At 43.4% G+C, this 21,394-nt stretch overlaps 1 protein-coding gene across 12 annotated transcripts in view; it reads right to left on the bottom strand.

The window, feature by feature from the left end:
- Window positions 1–350: 350 nt before the first annotated feature.
- The window catches only part of ARHGEF6 (Rac/Cdc42 guanine nucleotide exchange factor 6), a 101,977-nt gene continuing 80,933 nt past the window's right edge, over window positions 351–21,394 (bottom strand). For 4 of the 12 annotated variants that reach the window (XM_025987826.2, XM_072743361.1, XM_072743360.1 and 1 more), the window contains 12 exons: window positions 19,698–19,757; window positions 17,678–17,824; window positions 14,594–14,680; window positions 13,705–13,783; window positions 12,730–12,875; window positions 11,533–11,658; window positions 9,937–9,957; window positions 8,739–8,832; window positions 7,576–7,665; window positions 5,623–5,722; window positions 3,909–3,963; window positions 351–2,819 (listed from right to left, as the gene is read on the bottom strand). In XM_025987826.2, coding sequence (XP_025843611.1) covers window positions 2,679–2,819; window positions 3,909–3,963; window positions 5,623–5,722; window positions 7,576–7,665; window positions 8,739–8,832; window positions 9,937–9,957; window positions 11,533–11,658; window positions 12,730–12,875; window positions 13,705–13,783; window positions 14,594–14,680; window positions 17,678–17,824; window positions 19,698–19,757 — 1,146 coding nt within the window. In that variant the 3' untranslated portion in view covers window positions 351–2,678. Of the gene's footprint in view, window positions 2,820–3,908; window positions 3,964–5,622; window positions 5,723–7,575; window positions 7,666–8,738; window positions 8,833–9,936; window positions 9,958–11,532; window positions 11,671–12,729; window positions 12,876–13,704; window positions 13,784–14,593; window positions 14,681–17,677; window positions 17,825–19,697; window positions 19,758–21,394 lie in introns of all 12 variants that reach the window. The other 8 variants (XM_025987827.2, XM_072743358.1, XM_072743357.1 and 5 more) reach the window with 3 other exon arrangements.

The following is a 21,394-nucleotide window of genomic DNA, read 5'->3' on the forward strand; positions in this document are numbered from 1 at the left end:
AAATATTTTTATTTTGACTGCTGACACCAGCATTCCAACTGCAGTCAAAATGTAGGCTTCAAGTGGTTGACAAAATCCTGATACAGGATGGAAAATAGTGTACAGTTCATAGGTTGAGGATGGAAGGAGAGGGGTGGAGAAGTTAAGGAAGGCCCGTATTATCTCTGTAAAGCAGGGAGCAGATCTCACCTGCCCAGACTGAAACAGGTGGAAGACAGCTGGAGAGCGGACGCCTAATAAGTAAATGGGGTGGGGGGGAAGCTGCCATAGCATGAAAAATCCTTCTGCACACTGGTTAGAGAAAAAAAGGAAGAAAAAGAAAGAAAAAGAAAAGAAAACACAGGACTTAGTTTATAAAGCACTGTTATTCTTATTTATTGAAAACGTCCATTTTAAAAGTCTTCAAAATAAAAACAAGTTAGAAAATTTGAGCTTGTGTAAGAAGAAACATGATGGAAGAGGAACTAAAAAGCCTCTAAGGGCAGCAGTTTAATTACAGAGTAAGAGGAACCCACTTATAGAGTATGTAAACAACACAACTATGAAGACACTGCTCTCGGGTTAACATGGCTTCATTTCCTTTATATTACTGCTTACTGTGTGAGCGCAGACACCACACTCTGCACAAGCTTCACTACCCAGAGTACCGAGGGCCTCTCCTCAGAAGGTCAAGTTCCAAAAACATGCATATGTACACTTTACTTTAAAATAAAGACCTTTCAGTATTATAAGCAATCTTGTACCTTATCTACTAAAGTATTTTGTAATCACAAAAATGTTCCCTATGGATATAGTGTGCGCATTTACTGTAAGCCATTGATTAACCACAGATGGGGCAGATGCTCAGATCTTTGTGGTTGTCGTTAATTTTTAGGTGAAGGATGGCACAGCTAAGCTTCTGGGCTTAAAAACAGAATGACGGCCATTTCTAGAAATCTTCACTCTTCAGCTTCCAAAGATGGCTGCATGTGGTTGGCTGATGGCGGACTGCAGGTAGAGTCCCTTTCCTGTGGATGGTGTCATTTCTGCTGTGCAGCAAGTAGTCAACAGCCCTGTACCGTGTAGCTATGGGAACTTGAGACGCCCACCCCCCCCCCCCCCCCAGTATGAGAAAGAAAAAGAGTTTAGCAAGCTGGGGGATTCGAGCTTCAAGTGTGCTTTCTTAATAACATTTGCAAAACCCACATTTATAGGCACCCGCCAAATATATCTGGAAGACTACCTTGACCAGACCATTGGCCCTCTGCCTCTCTTTCCAGTGATCTTCCCCACCTGCCCAGTTGCACCTGTCTTGGGGAGAGAGAGGGGTGGGTCGCACTGTGCTAACTTTCAGTTGTGCTGAATTTGCATGAGTTCTGCTCTTCTGTGACCCTCCTTCTAAACCTGGTTTACCACAGTTTTAATTGTTGAGACACTTACAAAGGTGATCGTTGGATTTAATGAGCCACTTTAGTAAACCAGTTCCAAATCCTGAGCTTCACTAGCAACCAGCACACAACCACTAGAGGTGTCCATTCTTTCTGGATATACAAACTGGACCAAGAGCACATTTCTGCAAATAATGCTTCAAGGCTGAGGAATATTACAGCTTCTCACTGCATACCTGGTAGAGCAATAAAGTGAATTAAAGCAGTCTACTAGGGCATGATAGCTCCTCAATGCAGATTGTTTTGAAGGATGAGAAGTCACAAGTTGAATATGCAGTGTAGATGAAGCAACTGCTCACAGTCTATATTTTCAAAAAGGAAGCGAAGCACACACATACTAGTTTACACATCGCTTCATATGGTTGGCTAAAAGCACTGGGGAAATATAAAACTTACATACGAGGCAGAAGGTTGGGGGGGAATCTATCATGCACTGGGGAGAGATGATCAACTCTGCTGCTGAAGGGGAAGATTGTCTAGTGCAATTCGCTAATGGATCTGGTATTGGCATGGATGACCGGAGCTTCTGCCCCATAGAGTTAAAATGTAAACGCACACAAAAGGAATAAGGGTGCTACTGTTTTCTTGGCCTTATAGACAACACAGGGCAGTAATTTTTTTTAAAAAGTGTGCATTGAGGGCTGGCACATGATAGTCCAGGGAGGGTGGCTGGGTCACTGGGCAAATGTGCTAGTCTTCCAATCACCCTACCCTAGTCATAGCTCAAGGAGCTTTGTCTTCCTTAAATTGGGTACAGAGGGGCTTCCAGATACAAGAAAGCATGAGAGAAAAAGTCAAGTTCACATTTACTAAGCCATGGCCAGCCACTTTGACATGGCATCCAGCCCAAAAGAGTGATGGGGCGGGGCGGGGCGGGGAGGGGAAATGGCTGGTTGAAGAGGCACTATGAATTGAAGGCCATCTGAAGACCATTTAAGTCATTTGCCTATACTAGTTTTCCTTTTCTTATTGAATGGAAAAGACTCTGGAGAGACTTCCACCACCACTTTCACTTTTACCCCTGTCAGAAAGAAAACAACCAACCAATAACCAAACAACAACAAACACTCAAGCAAACAGAAAGCAAACAGAGACAGAGAAAGAAAGCAAGAGCGAGAGCGGGGGAATGGAAGGGGGGAGAGAGGACTGACTCAGATACAAAATAAAAGCCAAGGAAGTGAGCAAACAAATCATTCAGCTGGACATTTCGAGATGCCCCGAAGGCACGTCTGCCCAGCTGCACAGTGATAGTTATGGAAGAATGGAGGTCTTGCTACTGGATTCAGCCCGAATACACTCATCAGTTTGCTTCAACAGCCTCCGGACCAACTTTTCTAGGTCCCTTCTTGATTTCAATTCTTCTTCCAGGCATTGCTTCATTCTTTTATTTTCCTACGATGAGAAAAGACTCATTAATTCCCAAACTACGTGGCCCCTTCCCAGGGCTCCTCCTGTTCCTCCTCTTGGCAGCTTTCACCACTGACTACACTTTCCTTCCTCAGACTCCTCTCCTTCAGCTTTTAGGACAAGGCAGCCCCCTGATTCTCCTACCTTTCTCTGGCCGAGCCTTTGCAGTCTTCTTGCTTGCAGTCTAAGCGTCCTGTACAGTATTGGCCCGGGCCCTCTTCCAACTCAGCTCTCTTTTCACCTAGCGTCTCTTCTTCAGCTCAACTCAGGGGCCTCCCTAATCCCTCTGACACTTGACCTCATCTCATCTCATGAACACCAGGTCCACAGTCCCTAGTGTCGAGTTGATATTTACAAGCACTTCAGACTCATATCCTAGAGTGAATTCAGTCTCTCCTCTGTCACCCCAAACTTCTTTTCCTCCTGTGGTTCCTGAGTTCGTGAAGGGCACTGCCCTATCCAAGTAGATATCCATGTAAGAAGCCTCATCTTCAATCTCTGGCTCTCCCTCTCAATCCCAACATCATGGCATCAATTTTTCATAGGCTCTAACTCTACGATGTGCCTTCCTTTACATTTGTTTTCCTTCTCTGCAGCCTCAATGGCACTGCCTCAGTTCAGAACTCCATTGTGTCTCACCCTAAGTTTTGTGATAGATAACCTCCCAAGAGGTCTTCTAGCCTCTGTTCTCCCCCTCCAGTCCATCCTTTACCCCGTCACCAGGTGCAGCCAGTCCCCAAACACCAGGAATAGTGTGCACCATGGAGCACTGGATCACATCTTCAGAGGAGCCCGCAAATCAAGATTTATGGTTCTCTTTATACTTACACACTCGTGGATGACTTATCTTTTCTAAAATTCTGTTTACAAATGTCAGAGAACATGAAAGCTTAACTAAGTATTGGGAACTTATTGTAAACTGCTAAATAGTTATAGGAGCAAGCCTAAGAAATTTAAACCCAACACTACATGGCAAAATCAACAGAACTCACCCTGTAGAAATAAGAAAAATCCCCCCCTCACCACCTTGTTCCTATTATATGACCCAAGAAAATCAGTTATATATTTCATTACCTGTTTCAGTTCTTTGACCTCATCCTTCAAGGCATACACAGTATCAACCAGACTCCTAGAACATGAAGTTCAGAGATTCATAGCTGGCACTGAAACACTGTCACATAAAACTTAACCATAAAAGCTGCTTTCAAGAAATACAGATTCTGAAAAACAGTGGCCTTTCTAGCTGGTTGGGAGAGATACTGCTACGAATGGCCCCTGTGGTCTCTATTTTTATGGGCAAACCACCACCAGCCCACATGCTCATTCAAATGCCATGTCATTACACCTTTATTTTTTATTTTTTTTTTCATTACACCTTTAATATAGTGCCCTCCTCCTTGGCCACTTATTTCCCAGCTTGGGGGATTTACAAAAATAGAGACTAGAGCTCATCGCAAGTTTTTGACTTTCTTAAGAGCAGGAGTGAACATCACATAACATATAATGAGGGGTGTCATGAGGCCCTGCTTATCCTGTGCTATGGCATTGCTGCTCTCACCTCTGTGACCCTACGTGACCCTATATGACACAAAGTCAGGGGCATTCTTTCTGGAAGGTCTCATCTGTTCCAAAAGAGGATAAAATGCCCTGCCTGAGTCATGGAACAGTTAATTCCCAGATGGCTCTCTCCCTGGACAAGAATTCTAGAGATCTGGGTTCCAGGTCTGACCCTACCACTTACCATCCTCCAGCCTTGGGTGACCAGGTTCTTTCTCCTCTTCTTGCCTTACTTTCTTCGCATACAAAATGGGGATAATACCACATTCCCCACAAACTTCACAAAGTTGTTGTGGGGATTAATATAGCTCTCTATAATAACAATCCTTATTACAACTGTTATCATTTATTGAGTGATTACTATGTGCCAGCCTTTATACTTATTATTCCATTTAACTTCACAACAAACCTTAAAGTATTACTATCATACTTATTTACAGATGGGGAAATGGAGGCACAGAACGGTAAAGAGGCTGGCCCCAGGTCACACGGCTAACACGATGCTGAATTTGGGCTTGAACCAGGACTGTTCTCTTGAGCCCAAGCACTTTACCATTTTGCCACATCACTTCGTATACCAGATGGAAAAATACATTGACGATGTCAAGCACTTTGAAATATGCTGTACTATGCAAATTTAGGCCTGACTTCAGAAATGACTCAAGTTTAAACAAATGAATTATTTGGCTACTTTGTGTTTATTTTATGAGCCCATAGGTACTTAACCTGATTTTTCCCCATTAGGTCACCCTCATTAGTGTGCAAAGGTAGACCAGGAACATCATTTCCCTGAACCTCAACTTCAATAGAATTGATGAAAGTAATGCTTAATTCACTGGGTTTCTGTAGGATGCTAAATAGGCCAAGTATGTGAAAGTCCAGTGTTTGATTCAGTAAATGTGAGAAGCATCCCTCTGGGCAAGGAAATTGGTGCTGTGGCCTTCCCAAGCACCATCTAGACCCATCTAGAGTGCGATTCTTGCATACCCTGAAGCACTTTACTGTATGGGGGAGCTAGCCCCAGGGGCAGCCACCACACACAGAATTCCAGGCCCTCTGCCTCCCCTGCCGCCTTCCCCTGATTGTGGGGGCAGCCCTCCTGCAGCCCAACTATATTCTTGGAGAAGGAGGGACTGTCCTTCAGCGCGGGCTTTGCAAGAGACGCATTGCCTTTCTGGAACCTTATTTCCAGTCCCCAGACAAATCAGAAAAGGTAGCCCACTCTACTCACTTTTCTTCAATGATAGTCTGGCCATTGCTCCTGGTTTCTTCAATGATGAGTTTCTCTTCCTCAGGGAGTAAGACTTGTGGAAGTGAATCTTTGCGAGCACCTACAAACAAGGGTTGCAAGAGGGACAAGAGAGGAGAGTTAGCAGAGACTATTCTAGGTGTTGGTCCCTTCTACTAACGTCACTGAGGGGTCTCTGCTGATGGCATGTTGCTGCTTTGCACCCAGAGAGCAGCCATCCAACATTTGCTGACATGAGAAAACAGACAACTACATCAATTGGATTTTGGCCAGGGTGGAGGCACTTTATCAGTCAAGTTCATTTGGGTCAAGGGTGGAGAGGGGTTTGGGGATCGTCACACCAGCACAAAGGTGTGGACATCCTCATGGCTCTGCTCAGACAGTCTCCAGGCTCTGGGGATGGAAGAGGTGACAGAACAGACAAGGGACTGGACCAAACAGCTCTCCTGCACCTCTAACCTCCCCCTCACTTCTGGATCCTTACTCCTGGAGCTCAAGGCCTTAATCTTCAGTCTCCCTGAGCCTTCAAGTTGTGTGCGCTCACTGTCTCATCTTTGCTCAGGTGGCAGTGGCTTTGCCTTCCTGGGCCCAGTACTCTGTAGGTGCTTAATAATTAGACAGCAGACTGGCTGACTCACTGGTTAAATGTAGCAGGAAATAACAGCAGTGAGGTCCTAGGAAACAGGACTTCCAGCTGAAGAGGGACAGAGGATGGAAGGTCGCCACGATGCTAGACAACCTGCCACGTGTCGGGGACAGGCTAGGTAGGAGGGGCGGAAACGTGGCTCTTTAGGCCAGAACACCTGCCTGTGCCTCCTACAGATCTGCGGATGCCGTGAATGTGAAGAGAGCAGGGTCGGGGAGCAGATGAGGTCACGTTTTGTACGAGGGAGGCTTCTTCTGGTGTCTCCCTGTCCCCCTCTCTTTCCTAGCTTTCATGCCCCAAACTGCTCTCGCTGTCCTTTCCTGCCTCCTTGAAACTTGTTCACAGAGCTGGGCATGTCCAAAGCCACCACTAGGATCTATCTGTGAAGCAGAGGGTGTGACAGACCTCTCTTCACGGCCAAATGTGTCAAGTTTGACATCAAATGTTTTCCTCATGCCAGCCTTAGTTAGGGACAAGTTCCTTTGGAGGCACCCAAGTGATCCCCACCTCCAACTCGAGTGATGATGGGACAGCAGCTGTCCAAAATGGAGCATTATGGAGAACTCACTTCTTGTGTGGATGCAAACACCTCACAGAGGTCTCCTGAATGTCTATAATCATGCAAGACAAGACAGGACTGATGCGACCCAGTTTTTTGAGAAGCTCAAGGATCAATCAGAAAACCTCATCTCGCTTTCAGTAGCCTGAAAGGTGTTGGAGTGAGTGGGGAACACCCTTCCTGATCACTCCCTGAAAACTGCAGACATTCCAAACAGCCCCTGCTAAGCAGCTACATTTCCAGATTTTCAGAGCAACTTTGAAACTCAAGCTGGGTGGAGCACTGTTCACTTAAAAATGCAGCTGATCAAAGATAGTATTGTAACTTCCTTTCCAAATCTGCCTATGAGAAGAGATTACCATCAGTTCACAGACACAGGAACTCTTCTGGGCTCTTTAATTCCTAACTAGTGCTGGCAAAGGTATCTGTATACTTCAAAGGAGAAGGACTTTTTTAAAAAAAAAAAAAAAAGACTTCTTTTTTTCATTTCTATCACCTCCAACTTTTTTACTCTTGCGTCTCTCTTTCTCTCTGAGTGAAAAGAAAGAGTGGGTAAACAAACCGCCTGGCAGCTAAAAGCACCTTATCGGAAAGATGCAGTTCTGCACCAGGTCACCTGCTTTCCACACCCTGCAACCCATCTGGGTTGCTTTGCTCTTTTTCAAAGAGGTGCTGAGCAGTCAAAAAGAAACAACATTCATTAGAGAAAGTGGTTTGGGGGGGAACCTACTTGAGCCATGGCCTTGTTGAAAATTCGCGCTGGTGCAGTAGGCTTCAATCACTTTAAGGATCTGAGCATCCTCTTCCAGAGCAGCCGTACCTATTGGATTTAATTAATAATGACTTTGCAGATAGAGATCCACCTCTGGACCCTCAAAATGATGCCATGTACTCAGTTGCTGGGGACTGGTTTCCCTGACCGGAAAGCCTTTGCCAGCAGCGGCAGCTTTCTTTCAATTTTTCTTTTCTGAAGAAACTTCTACATCATTTGGAGGCTTTTACTAGACTCCTAGGGGCCACGATGACAGCACCAGGCTTGGCGCTAGCCTCAGTTCTCACCCAACATACACCACAGCCTGCCTCTCCTCCAAATTGCAAGGCATCCCTTCTCTAGGAAGCTTTCCCCCATAGACCTCACCCGGTTTTTCCCAATCAGCCGGGAAAGGGAGAATCAATGACAGCAGTCATTGATTCTCCCTTCCCCTCCAACTCTTTCTTGAAATGACTGGGAGGCGGAACCCCGCTCGAGGGATGATGCATGCACCCAGGGGTGGGCTGGGCGATGCAGAAGCTGGAGTCCAGTAAAGACTTCTACAGATTACTTTTGCCTGAGACACACAATTCTGCCACCCTTTTGGGATGTACCACTCACTCCTTCATGTGTCTCCCAGAGTACCTTGGTCCCAGTCGTAGAGGCAAATACGGACATATGGACTGGCCAAAGGACTCTGTAGCCTGCCTCAGAATCAAGCCATTTCTACATGGCAGCAGGGTGACTGCTTAGCTAACTGGAAATGTCACTGAGCGTTAAACGTCCAGAAGGATTTCAGCCTTCAGGTCTGTTTCGTCTATCTCAGTAGGGAAAACATCTTGTGTATGAGAAACTGAGGGAAAGAAATGAATCTGTAGCAAATGAGGCCCTTTAGTGGTTCTCACCCAGGTGGGGTAAAATATTCTATGCCAAGATCATACAATGGTGTCTGCCTCAGATCACATGAAGTGCAGAAGCAGGCAGCTCATTCAAGAAGCTTAGAAGTGACCAGCCCTAGAATGGCATTTTTCTTTGGGTAACAGGTGATAACGGGGGACAAATGGCTCTAATCATCTGCTTTCAACAAAATTCTTCTGATAGCTCATCCATAACCAACTGTCAAAAAAGTGCAAGACACATACTTTTCCGAATCACATATTCCTCCTCAGATGGCTTTCTTTCCGTCTTTCTTTTATGAAGAAACTTCTTCATTGTTTTGGGGCTTTTACTAGACTCCTGTAAGGATAGAGGTTTCTTTATGAATTAGAATTATCCCCAAAAAAAACAAATTAAAAAGAGCAAACGAACTTAAACTGCGTGACTCTCCCTTACTTTAACAGTCTCAAGAATGCATCAAAATGTAATAATGTACACAATAAAAATGGCTCCAGTAAATTCTAAAAGATCACATAAAACAGAGGCAATGACATTGTCTCTTCAATTGCCATAGGGATGGGTGCCATCTGCAAAGAAAGTAGTGGGTGTTGATCCTAGGGAAATAAAAAATGAAGAAATTCCTAACTTAGTTGATGGTCTTCACTGATACAGTGTTAAGGGAATTAAACAACTATTGTAGTATATGCTGCTTTTCAAAGAGTTTCAAAGCGGTTTAAATACATTTTCTTTAGCAACAGTCCCGGAAAGAATATTAATTTCCATTTTTCAGATGGAAAAATTAAGGCAGAGGGACTAAATAATTTCCCTGAAGTCAGAGAGAAGAGCAAAATGAGGGATCTCTGAATAAATAACTTGGGGTTAGGAGTAATGGGTGTAGCTCCAAGCTTAAAAATACATATATAAAGTGTATTTTAAATTAGTAGATAAAAGAGCCATGGATTCTTGAATTTGCTTTTGCCGTATGAATAACCAGAGCCCGTGAACAGGTACCCAAGTAAACAGATTAGAATCTTAGACCCTAGTGACCATTCTTATCCCAATCTCCCATGTGTATATAAGTGATGTATGGATAATAACTAGTACCTTAAAATATATGGAACAAAGAATTTAATTTCTTCCACTTAACCACAGTGACCCACTTAGGCTTGAGAACAGACAGACATGGAAAACTCACGAGGGACAAAAATAACAGGAAAAGGAGCAATTTAAAAGAACACAAGGAAAACAGGCATTTTTAAGGCATCTAAGACTACATTTTCACATGTGTTTCATAAGAGCCTGATTTTTTGAAGCAAATACTTACATGTCAGAATTGCATCTTCATACTCTAGCCACCAATTAGAACAAGGGACACAACAAGCATAAAGGAAAGCTTCATTCATCAAAGGTTACAGCACAGCATTATGATGTCACCATAAGCCAAAGATATTGTTCTACCCTTACCTTCAAGATATAAGACATCCTCTAAAGTGAATATGTAAAGAAAGAGAAGATGAGCATGAGAGGTCGATGGTTATAATGATCAAATCCATTTATCAATAATTCTAAAACAACATTTGAAATGTTAGTGTTATCATCAATTACACAGAAGGAATATCATTATGTTTCCCACATTAGTCTCAGATGCAATAGCATCATGCAAAAGCCCAAGAAATACAGTTCTATGCAGAATAACAAATACTGAAAATAACCGAAATACACACTATGCAGTAAGAATATATTAATAACTCTCTTCTCCCAGCAGAAACAACATGATCATGCCTTAGTTTTAATGGATTAGTTCTGTGAAGGATTAAGTAAACTTTACCCTTCAAGGCTCACCTTCATTTGAACTTAGTAACTGACAATTCTAAAATATCCATCGTTAAAAAGGGGACCCAGATAACTATGCAGTGGCACTCCTGCTTTACGTAATCAGAGAAGAAAACTGGATGCTTGCGGGTATCACTGGTCGATTTCCAAAGCAAACCTGTGGGACTGTTTCCTGGCCCAATTCTGAACAGAGGTACATGATAAGGATTCAGCTCAAGCATTATTTCTCCTGTTGTGCCCGTATCATTTTTTTTGAAATGATCAAAAAAATCCTCCAGTGCCCAAAGTTTGTTCTATTTTTTACTGCATGTGGAGTCGAAGGCAACAATTAATGGAAACAGCAGCATGGTGTTTGAAATCAAGATCAACTTGAAATGGAGCTAAATCTGTATCACATGTCAAAGCACACGTTTGATATGCTGTCTTTACCTCTAATTCTAAGATGTACCTCATAACCGTCATGGACTTAAACTTTCACTTGGTAAGATCTGGGTAAAGAACAGTTCCAAATAAATGAGGCTCTTTACTGAAAGCTGAAATGATGAGAAACAGCTTAGGGGAAAAAAACCAACCCAAAAAACACTGGATGGAAAAAGTAACTGTCCATACAGTCCTAGAAGCTAGTGACTGACATTTCCTGACTGCGACTTTCAGGAAAAAATAGAAAGAACCTCAAAGTCCCCCCACTACCCAAATTTATCCTATGTCTTCTAGGGTTGTCGCTTAGAAGCCTCTGTGGAAAAGATGTTCTTTTCATTACATTCTTTTCCCTTCTCAACTGCAGCAAAAAGTCTAGACCCTCAAAATTCAGACTCACGGCTTGGTCCCATAAGACTTTCCTGGTTTGGCTTAATAGATCAAAACGGTCCAAAATGCAGAATTGGGTCTTCTTGGCCGGAAATTCAAGTCAAATGAAGTGGCTCTTGTTTGAGATGTGTGGACATTATTACCAAAGTATACAATCAGGTGAGCCAGAGGCACTTCAGGAGGGGGCCAGGGAACTCAGGCAGTGCACAGAAACTCTGTGGATGTTTGCTAAATATTTGTGCGGGGACCATGGGAAAAAAGGGAAATTAAGCAACAAACAAAACCCCTGAGTCTAACAATTCATAATTGATTGACATGTATCACCTAGCATAAGTTCTAGCACATTCCCACAGAACTCTTTGTAACGAGCTATGAAATTAGCTTGTCAGAAGCATTTTATACCACATGTAGCAAAATTACCTCTTTATAACCTAGTGCTGCTGATGGTCTAAGTGGAGGTGCGGGTCGTAGACAACTTAAACTCCACGGTTTTATAATCTGAGGAGGTTCCAGGGGTCCTCGGGGCTGTCCAGTAGAGCTAAAAGACTGGGAAAATGTCTGATGAGATGTTGGCAATCTGCCGTCTGAACCCGACCTTGTGCCACACGGCGAGAGAACAGCGACAGTGTCATTGGATCAGCAAAGCCAGCCATAGAAAAGGAGAGGTGGGAAAACAAAATTCTCCAGTTTGGGAACTGGCACTTTCCAGTTCAGATTATGGGGTCTCTAAGGAACAGCACAAAATTGACTCAACATCCTATGATCCTGTCTTCCCTCTCTCTTTGGGAATGTCACTCAAGTCAGGGGTGGCTTTCCTTTAGGAAGCAGGAAAGCTGAGTCAACATTGACTGCGTTCAGTCATGCGTTGGGCACTCTACTAGGTGCCGAAATAGGTTATTTTGGCAGAATGACTTAAGACGAACCTTAGCAAAGCAAAGCAGCTAGCTGGCAATTGAACAAGCCAAGATTTGAACTCAGATCTGATGCCAAAGCCCTTGTTCTTCCCACCACAATGCACAGTACTTAAGACTGGGGTTTTGGCATTGCCCATTTGAGTGTTAACAGACAACACAACAATCTGCGCTCTCACTCAGCACATACAGTAAAATCTCAACGATTCCGAATCTAGGAATTCCAGATTCATGATAACCTGGAAGAAGGCAACGCTGAGAGTTTACCCTTAAAGCTGACCTAGTGAATGCAGTAGCATAAATGAGATTCCATGAGGGCACTTAAGGATTTACGAAGGTAAACTCTGTGTTTTGACTCCGCACACAATTCACATGAGACTAATGGTTGACAATTCACATGAATCTTGTTTATCACTGAAATGTCTTAGCAGGACTCGTGATGAGAAAAACTTTGCTGGCAGTCAGGGGGAGTTGCTTAGAATTGTCAAACAAAAGCGCACATCCCTTGGTAAAATGTTTTATTAATTCGGATGGGCCTCCCTCCACAGCAAGAAATCAGAATTAATGAGGTTTTACTGTACTTCAAAACCTACAAATATAGAAGACCCAAAGACTGAGGGCATGCTAACTGCTTCTTGAAAGTTCTCTGCAGGCAGGTCTGATGAGAGACTCATCAGTCCCCAAGCCGCACAAGTGGACTACTTACAGAATGAGTGCTGCAAGATGACGATGATGTTTTGGATAAAGAACTGCAAGAGGCAGGGCCCCTGATGAGTCTGCACAGCTGCTCCAGCCACTCCTGGAAGTCCTGGCTATTGTTGCAGTGGATCACAATTCTGTCGACCATGTTACCTGCATCGCCCGATGGTGAGCATTTGGAAATAAGAGGCAAGGAGAAGCTTGAACGCACCTCATTCATAAACAGACCTGACGCAACTAAGAGTTGGGTGCCTGTTATCAGGAGGGGTCACACCTATGGGGTGACCCTATGGAAACTTCTATGTCAGGAACAGGTAATGAAGCAAGGAAAGAAATATCTGTGTCTGATTTTTAAAACTGTCCTTGACTTCTACTGCTTACAGAATCTGAGGAAAGTAGTCTAAAACTTCACTTTAAACAAACTCACAGTGCAAAAGTGTAAGCACAGAGCCCATCTAGATCGCAGCCTACAATGAGAATGCTGTCCTGCTTTACCCAATATTCAAGTTGAAACAAGGCCAACATCCAAGCTGGGCTCCCTACTGGGGAAGAAGGGGGGAGGCCTGGGGCCATAGTCCCAGTACTAGCCACTGTGCCATGTCAGTAAGAAAAGGAAAACTGCCACATGGAAATTACACAGGCCTGGCAAAAGGGACCACAGGCCACAAAGGTCAGGCCTGGTATTTTGCTCAATTTGTTCATTTACATCAGCCTGTTTTGTTATTTTTTAGTTCTAACAAGTGGCTCCTGTGCAAGAAAAGATTGAAACTAATGGCAAAGCTGAGGCTTTTGAATGACTGAGAGACTTTGTTCTTTCACTGGATGCTAATTATCCCGGGAAAGAGAACAAACCTTGCCGTGCCCAGGTAAAGCTTGTTGCTCATAGACTTAGGGCAGAAAATAATAGCATTTATTTATTTAAATCCCACTTTGCTCCAAAAAGAATTTCAAGTAGCTACTTGAAAAAAATAAAATTACCTACCTGTGATTTCAAATGTATTGTCATTCCCTTCAATTTCATCTAATCTGGTCACCACCATTCCCGCCACTGGTATTTTTCCCTATTGGAAAAAGAACATTTCCATTAATTCTGTGGTTATATGCATCCCTGCTTATGTCTATCAGATTTTTCTGACCCTCTCAGGAATCACTGCTGAATTATGGCCAGACATATCTCTCTGGCCTGTCAATAGATAATATGTTTTCCTGCTTTCAATTTTAATTAGACAAAAAAGCAAGGGGGAAATGTGGGTTGTGTTTTGCTAACACGCCCTAAACCATACGGTGGGGATTTACAAACAGCTTACTTTTTTCTAACACATTTGGGGGAGAATCAGTAAACAAAGTAAATATTCAAAAAAATTCCAATTTTATGAAAATTAGTAATCACTAGGCCAGTTATAACAGATGACAGTAACTCACTAGCCTTCCATATTTTGGGAGCAGACAGAGGAAGTTTAATTTCCTAAGGAGTTTCATGACTTGCACCTCAGAACCCCAAATCATGTGATATGACTGTAGTCACAGGAGCAGGCCCCAGCTTTACAGTTTCTCAGCAATAATGATATGATATGAGCCTGTGAAATATGGCTGCTAATTTATCTGGTTGTAGACTCAGAATTCTATTTGAACATCCATAACCTAGCTCATAACCAGAGCAGTGGATATTCAATATAAACTCATTACAGCGATATAAAGGTTTCTGATCTAAGGAACATCTGCTCTTATAAGCTGTTTAATTACAACAAAGGGTCAGAACATTCTGTCTTTTCTGGCTGGAGCTTTTAATGCCAGAGTGGAAATATTGCATCTGGATGGAAACCTGTTTTCATTCTGGATCCTGCTATTTGCTTTATATGAAATCTACTAACCTGATAGATAAAGCCACTCATCCGAGGACTTGCAGATAACATTATCAAGACACTTGAAAACAGCATGAGGTACCGCTCCTCTTTCTCCTAAAGTGAAATGAAAAAATGTTAAGTGGAGAACAGAAATTGGACATTTTATTTGTTAAGAATTTCTGGAGTCACTGTTGTATAACACAGAGCTTGTATAAGGCAACAGAGCACAAAAAGTGACCGTTTAAAACAGATACCCAACCTAAAAGCACAAAACTGGTTGAATTTTGCTTTGATATGAGTACAAACCCCTGGTTTATCCCTTTTCTTCATATACATAAGTTAGATACAAATTAACCATGCTGGTTCCCCAGGTATGCACACCTGAGACATCACACAGTTAATGGCAAGGCACAAGTCTCTGGGTTTACAAAATGAAAATGATTTTTCCTTTGAAAAGGAGCAAAGCAGAAGGGGCTTTGGGGCAATAGGAAGTTTACTATGCTCTAGCATGTATATTAAAATCCTATTCATAAAATTAATTTTTATCTTAATTATAAGATCACTTAATCACTAAAATTTTATTTTTAATTTATTTTTAATTTTTAAAGATGTTATTTATTTATTCATGAGAGACAGAGAGAGAGAGAGAGACAGAGACACAGGTGGAGGGAGAAGCAGGCTCCATGCAGGGAGCCTGACATGAGACTCGATCCTGGGTCCCCAGGATCATGCCCTGGACTGAAGGCAGCGCTAAAGCACTGAGCCACCCAGGTTGCCCAATCACTAAAATTTTAGAACAAGGTAGCTATTGTTCCCACATAACACGAAGAAGTAAATACTTTTTGAAAATGGCACTAAAGGAAACTTCACACAAGAGGGCTTCTCTGAACTCCTTACACAGATGTGTGATTAGTAGGTGCAAAAACTTCTGTTTGGCTGACACATCCAGCCATGTTAGCTACAACGATCCTTATGCCTATCTCCATCTCCTTCCTTGCACTTGAGAAAGGCAATCAATCCTTTGAGGCTCACTCTTCTAGCAAGTTCTTTGCACCCTCTCACGTCTTTCTCTTGCTTGGCTTCCTTCTGCAGACACTCTGTCTCTTCCCTGTCCTTCCAGCAGCCTCGCCCACTTACCTAATTTCTTCTCTTCTGCTTGTTAACATATGGCCAGCTTCTGTCCTAACAGGCCTTCATGGATCCCATGGCTCCTTCTGTGTAACACGGGCCTGCCTCACCTTACTGTGCCTCCCCGTATCGGGTTTCACGGGGGTTTTTACGCATTGAGCGTTCGTAGGGCCCGGTGTGGAGTGAGTCTGTAGGCGCCATTTTTCCAACAGTATTTGCTCACTTCATGTCTCTGTCATGTTTTGGTAATTCTTGCCGCATTTCAAGCTTTTTCACTATTACTGTTTTTGTTATGGTGATCAGTGATTATGACTCACTGAAAGCCGTGATGCTGGTTAGCATTTTTTAGCAATAAAGTATTTTTGATTAAGGTCCGTAACTGTTTTTAGACATAACACTATTGTACGCTTAATAAACTATGGTATAGCATAAAGACTACTTTTATATGCACCGAGAGACCAAAAACTTCATTTGACTCACTTCACTGCACTGTTTGCTTTATGGCAGGTGTCTGGAACCCAACGTCCAACATCTCCCAGGTCTGCCAGTACCTCCTGGTCCTTGACACTATATTGCCAAATTACTTGCTGTCTTCATTTTTCTCCCCATTGATTCCTCCCTAACTGCAGCCCCACTGCTCTCCCGAAGTCATCAATAACTGCCTTCTAGCGAAATCCAATGGTTTCTTCTGGGTCTCCAGACTCCTTGACCTCCGAACCTTCGAACCTTCAGTGGCACTCAGCAGGCTGACCACTTTCCACAGCCCCTCCTGGAGTTTCCATGACAACACACTTCCCCAATTCTCTTTGTCAGCTCTTTGAGGCCCTGGCTCCTCCTCCCTTCACCCCAGAGGTTTATCCCAAAGGTGTGAAAGACTAATAGTTAGACTGGCCACCGCATTAACCCTCCCCAGGGTATCTGCATCTTAAATGAGATTGCTTATTAACCCTAAGTAATGAATCTCTGACAGAGACCTGTCAGGGACTATAGGAAGATGTTTTGGGACAGGGAAGGCAGTTCTAACACTCGATAAATCATACCAGGTGACATAAGCAACCTTCCTCCCCTACTCTGCCCCCTTCCTAAAAGACATAATCCATCTTCAGCCCTCCGTGCTTCTCTCCGGATATTTACTTCCTAGGAGGGCACATCTGTCAGGGACATCTGAATCTCTGCCTCTCACTCCCACTCACATTTCTCTACTGTTTTAACAGCTGCCTACAAGACCTTTCCACCTGGAGACCTATGGTTACAGGCAAGTTAACAGGTCTAAGAGAACATCCATCGTCTCCTCTGGCCCCCAGGTCACTGCTTCCTCTCAACCTGCCCTCCTAAACGGGGCTCATTTGCCCCTGCACTTTCATTTTCTCCCCTACCACCTTCGTGGGGGGTGCTTCTCACTGTGCAACCCAGCTGGTCCCTTCTGTGCCTAGCCCCATCCCCCCAGTTTACTGACACACATGGTTGGCAGAGTGAATATTGTTATCACCCCTGTCGTCGTGTTTCTCTATGACTCTGCTGCCTACCTTGTGGATCTGAACAGCTCTTGCCTGATGCCCGGGGTTCTCAAAACCTGATGTTTCTCTCCATCTCAAAAGGCCACGCTCCTGTTCTTTCCAGAGGTAAGAACAGCCTCTAACTTACAAAATCCTTGCCATCTCTCTTCCTGGCCCTCCTCCTCAGGTCCTACCTCCATAAGGCTTTCCGTGGAATCCACTGTGGAGACCACACAACCTACGCTGACTATTTGGGTTTGTTTGCTAGTTGCAGCTTGAGTTTCCATCTGTTTTGTAAGGCATTCCTCGAAGGCCGGGATTATCGCGTATTCTCTCCTATCTCCCACAGCACCCAGCAGAGTGCCGGGCAAAGAAGAGGTGCTCAGTTTCTTTGAATGTTCAAGCACTTGACCTTGACGAAAGGACAAGTCAAAGAAGAGAAACAGGAAAGATGGAAGCAATGGCGTTGAGATTTGAAACATCTTACCTCAGACGTTCCGTATTGCATCATTACTTGTGACATAAACAGCACGTTTCCCAAGGTTTTAATATTCTCTCCTTCCCATGCCTGAATAGGTTCTGAAAGTATCTGCAACTCCAGCTGTTTTCTCTTTCTTAGATCTTGGCACTGGCCCTATAGAACCAAAGCAGAACATAATAGAATAGGAATTCTTGTTACACAGACCCAAAACAAGACCAAAGTGAGATGGGGCTTTGCACTTTCAGATTGCCACGGAGTCCCTATTCCTCATCACGAATCCCATCACCAGATGTGCTCCTGACACATAAAGAGATCCACTATCTTAAATCTCTAGCCAAAGGTTTTGTGAAGAAGGGCCACTTTTGCCAAAACAACAAGATAAAGCGGTAGAAGGGGCCCTGTATTTGTTTCGTTATAAGATCAATTTGATTCACTGTGGCATGGCCCTATACTTTAGGCACTAGTAGTAGATCGATATGGAAAAAAAAATACGAAATTAATTTTCATTCCTAAGAGAACCGTGAAAAAGAGATACAACTGAATTTTACTAATACAAACTGAAAATACAAGCCAGGAAACAATATGTGGCATATGAATATGCTATATATAAATATCACTGCTTCAGAAAGTGTGAAGTTATTTCTTAGAGTGATTTAACAGTACTCATTCCAAGCTGAATATGAAAATGAACATATGGTTAGCTATGCTACTGTTTCCAAATAAATGTCATAGTTTTTTGGGGTGTGTTTTCTATAAAATCTCTGCTGCCCCTTTCAGCTACATGTAAACTTAAAGACAGCAGTTCACTGTACACACATTTTTGAAGCATCTATACTGGGAATAAACATACTATGGCCATCAAAGCAAGCTTCACAACATGTACAATGGTCAGAAAGAAATATTATTTTTATAAAAAAGAATTCTATATTCAATTTACATAGGACAAATCAAGGGACACAAGTAGTAATAAATGCCATATTTCGGTGAGCTGTTCTGTTAGGTTGAGCCATAGAAAATTGCCAATATTCAACCGTTTTTGACCTATGACAATAGCAATTTTAACCTAATACCTTACTCTGCTCTTCAATTTGCTGTTTCCTGTGGACACACCAGGTACTGATCTTTTAACAGCAATAAAAATGAGGTGATGGTGAATGCTGCCTCACAACGTTATAGCAAGGATCAGTAACTGACCATGGAACCCAATCACTTGGAATGCCACAGAAATGTCTAAAATGAAGCTAAACTTGGGGTTCCTGGGTGGCACGGTCACTTAAGTGTCTGACTCTTGGTTTCAGCTTGGGTTGTGATCTCGGGGTTGTGAGAAATCCCTGCGCCCAGCTCCATGCTCAGCGTGGAGTCTGCTTGAGATTCTCTCTCCCTCTCCCCTTGTGCTCCTCTCTCTCAAATAAATAAATAAATATTTTTAAAAAGTGAATTTGAACTTAATCAATCACTCAAAGTAACACTATCTTTTCTCCTAAAATGCTACCAAGTGCCATCAGTGGGTTCCAGAAGACATTAACCATCATGCTCAAGATACAAGATTACAGATAGCTTTGATAGCAATCTGTATAAAGCAACTGTATTTGAGTAGGTTTTCTCCTTTTAGATTTGATGAAGGATTTCTTTTTCATATGCAAAGAACAAACTCACACCTTTTGGCATATATATATGAATCCATTATCGATGCCAATCAGTGAACGACAAGTTGCACAGACATAAGGTGAACGACACGGGGGGAAAGACAAAGAGACAAAAGGAAACCCCCCACCTACACAGCAATGCTTAATGTGGCAGAAACTTCAAATGTGAGTGCTTTATACCCTCAGCCTGGCAACCTTTCATAGGTGAGCATGATTTTTTGGAAGACAAAATTAAATGAGACAATCACTGCGGTACTGTCACTAAAGCTTATTGTTTCCACTCTAAAGACCTTTGCATAAGGAAAGAAACGTTACACACATGTCACTCTTTTAGGAACAAAGCATACAAAACAGAATTATAATTGGAGAGCATCACCTACCATGAGAGTTTTGAATGCTATGATTGCTTTCAGAATATCCTGATGATCCGGATGCGTATCCTATTAAAGGAATACATTGCAAAATAATATTAAAGGAGAACAGATCAGCCATTGCCAGGGGTTGAGGGGGGAGGGTGTGGCAGCCGCAAGGACTCAGAGGAAATCTGAGGGGATGATGGACCTGTCTTGTATCTCCATCGTGGCAGTGGTCACATGAATCCACAAACGTGCTGAAAGCCACAGCACTATACGTCAAAAGAAAAAAGTCAATTTCACTGTATGCTAATTTAAAGATCAGAAAATAAGACAGCACCTGAGCATTTGGCGTCTCAGCGCCTCCCAAGATCAGGTGACCAAGAAACGCAGACAGGCGGTAGGTAGCGCATCATGGATTTGGCAACAACATGCTAGGTGTGGTTACTGAGTCTCTAGATAATAAATAATCAGCAGTCAGGAGGGGGCATCATCAGGCCACGTTGTTAATAAGTGACAAGAGGTAGGGAACCGTGGTTACAGAAAAATCAATCTCATCTTACTTCTTAAAATGCCTTAATTTTCCTCCAGGAGGCTCAATGGGGCAGATGGGAACAAAATTCCAAGTTTCATACCATGTGCTTCTTTGTAAGCCACATGTATGGTCTGCAGTTCTGTGCTACTTACAACCCCGAAAAGCGGACAGGTTCCAGAACGGCTCTAAGGAATGCATATCTCCATGACGACTCATGAAGGGAGAGGGGAGATTCTTGGGGAGGTATACCCACCCCAAATACCCACCATGGGAATATACCCACCATGGGAATATATGTCTACCTAACCTTTGGGATTCAGCTGGCCTAACGGAAGCTCCACCAGCCATAGGTAAGAAAACACACAGCTGGACAGACCAGGGTTCTGCCCCAAGCCAAGAACATTATTGCTTCTGTGAAGAAGGTTTCTATTCTTTTATGGTCAAATGTATCCTTTGCCAAATTAACCAACAGCTATTTTGATTCTAGGCTCCCCTTAGCCAGCGGCCATGCTATTTGATCAGAAAGCTGGAGAAAGTGGCTCACCGGATGGCTAACTAGTGCTGATGGTGTGGGTTATCTGATGGTGGGAAACGGAAGGCAGCCCAAGGCAGGTGAGCAACAACCAACGGAGGCAGGAGTGCAGACAGGCTCCAACACACAGAAGCCCATCGGAGGGGATCCAGACAGCGGGGGCGGCTGGGGATTCTTCTCCTCAAACTGAGTATATGTTACCACTCCTGCATTGAGCAGGAACAGAAACTGAGGCCGCTGGTTTCTGGATTTCTGCAATAAGCAAGGAGGGGCAAACCTCAAACGGTTCAGCAAACTGGTTTAGCTCTTGGGAAGGCATCCAGAGGTCAACACCTTCCCAAGGCCTAACTGAAATTTCATCCCAGCAGGCTTTGCTCACTAGCTCCCTGCTGCCTCCAGCTTTCCGGCAGGCCAAACAACCTGAGAATGTGGTTTTGCTCAGAGTACACGCTTTCAATCCTTACAAATGCTGATGAGAACGGCGGTGTGCAACCTTTTTCTTTAAAGATAATCAAACCCTTTAAAACCTCAAAACCTTTCCCCAGACACAGGAAGAGCAACTAGGGTAAACGCAGCCTCCCTCAGAGGGCCCTCCTCTCCCACCCACACCTCAAACACCCATGCTCGATGGCGCAAGGATGACTCTAGAAGCAATCC

Source organism: Vulpes vulpes, chromosome X (assembly GCF_048418805.1).
Source record: "Vulpes vulpes isolate BD-2025 chromosome X, VulVul3, whole genome shotgun sequence".
NCBI classification, from domain to species: domain Eukaryota; kingdom Metazoa; phylum Chordata; class Mammalia; order Carnivora; family Canidae; genus Vulpes; species Vulpes vulpes.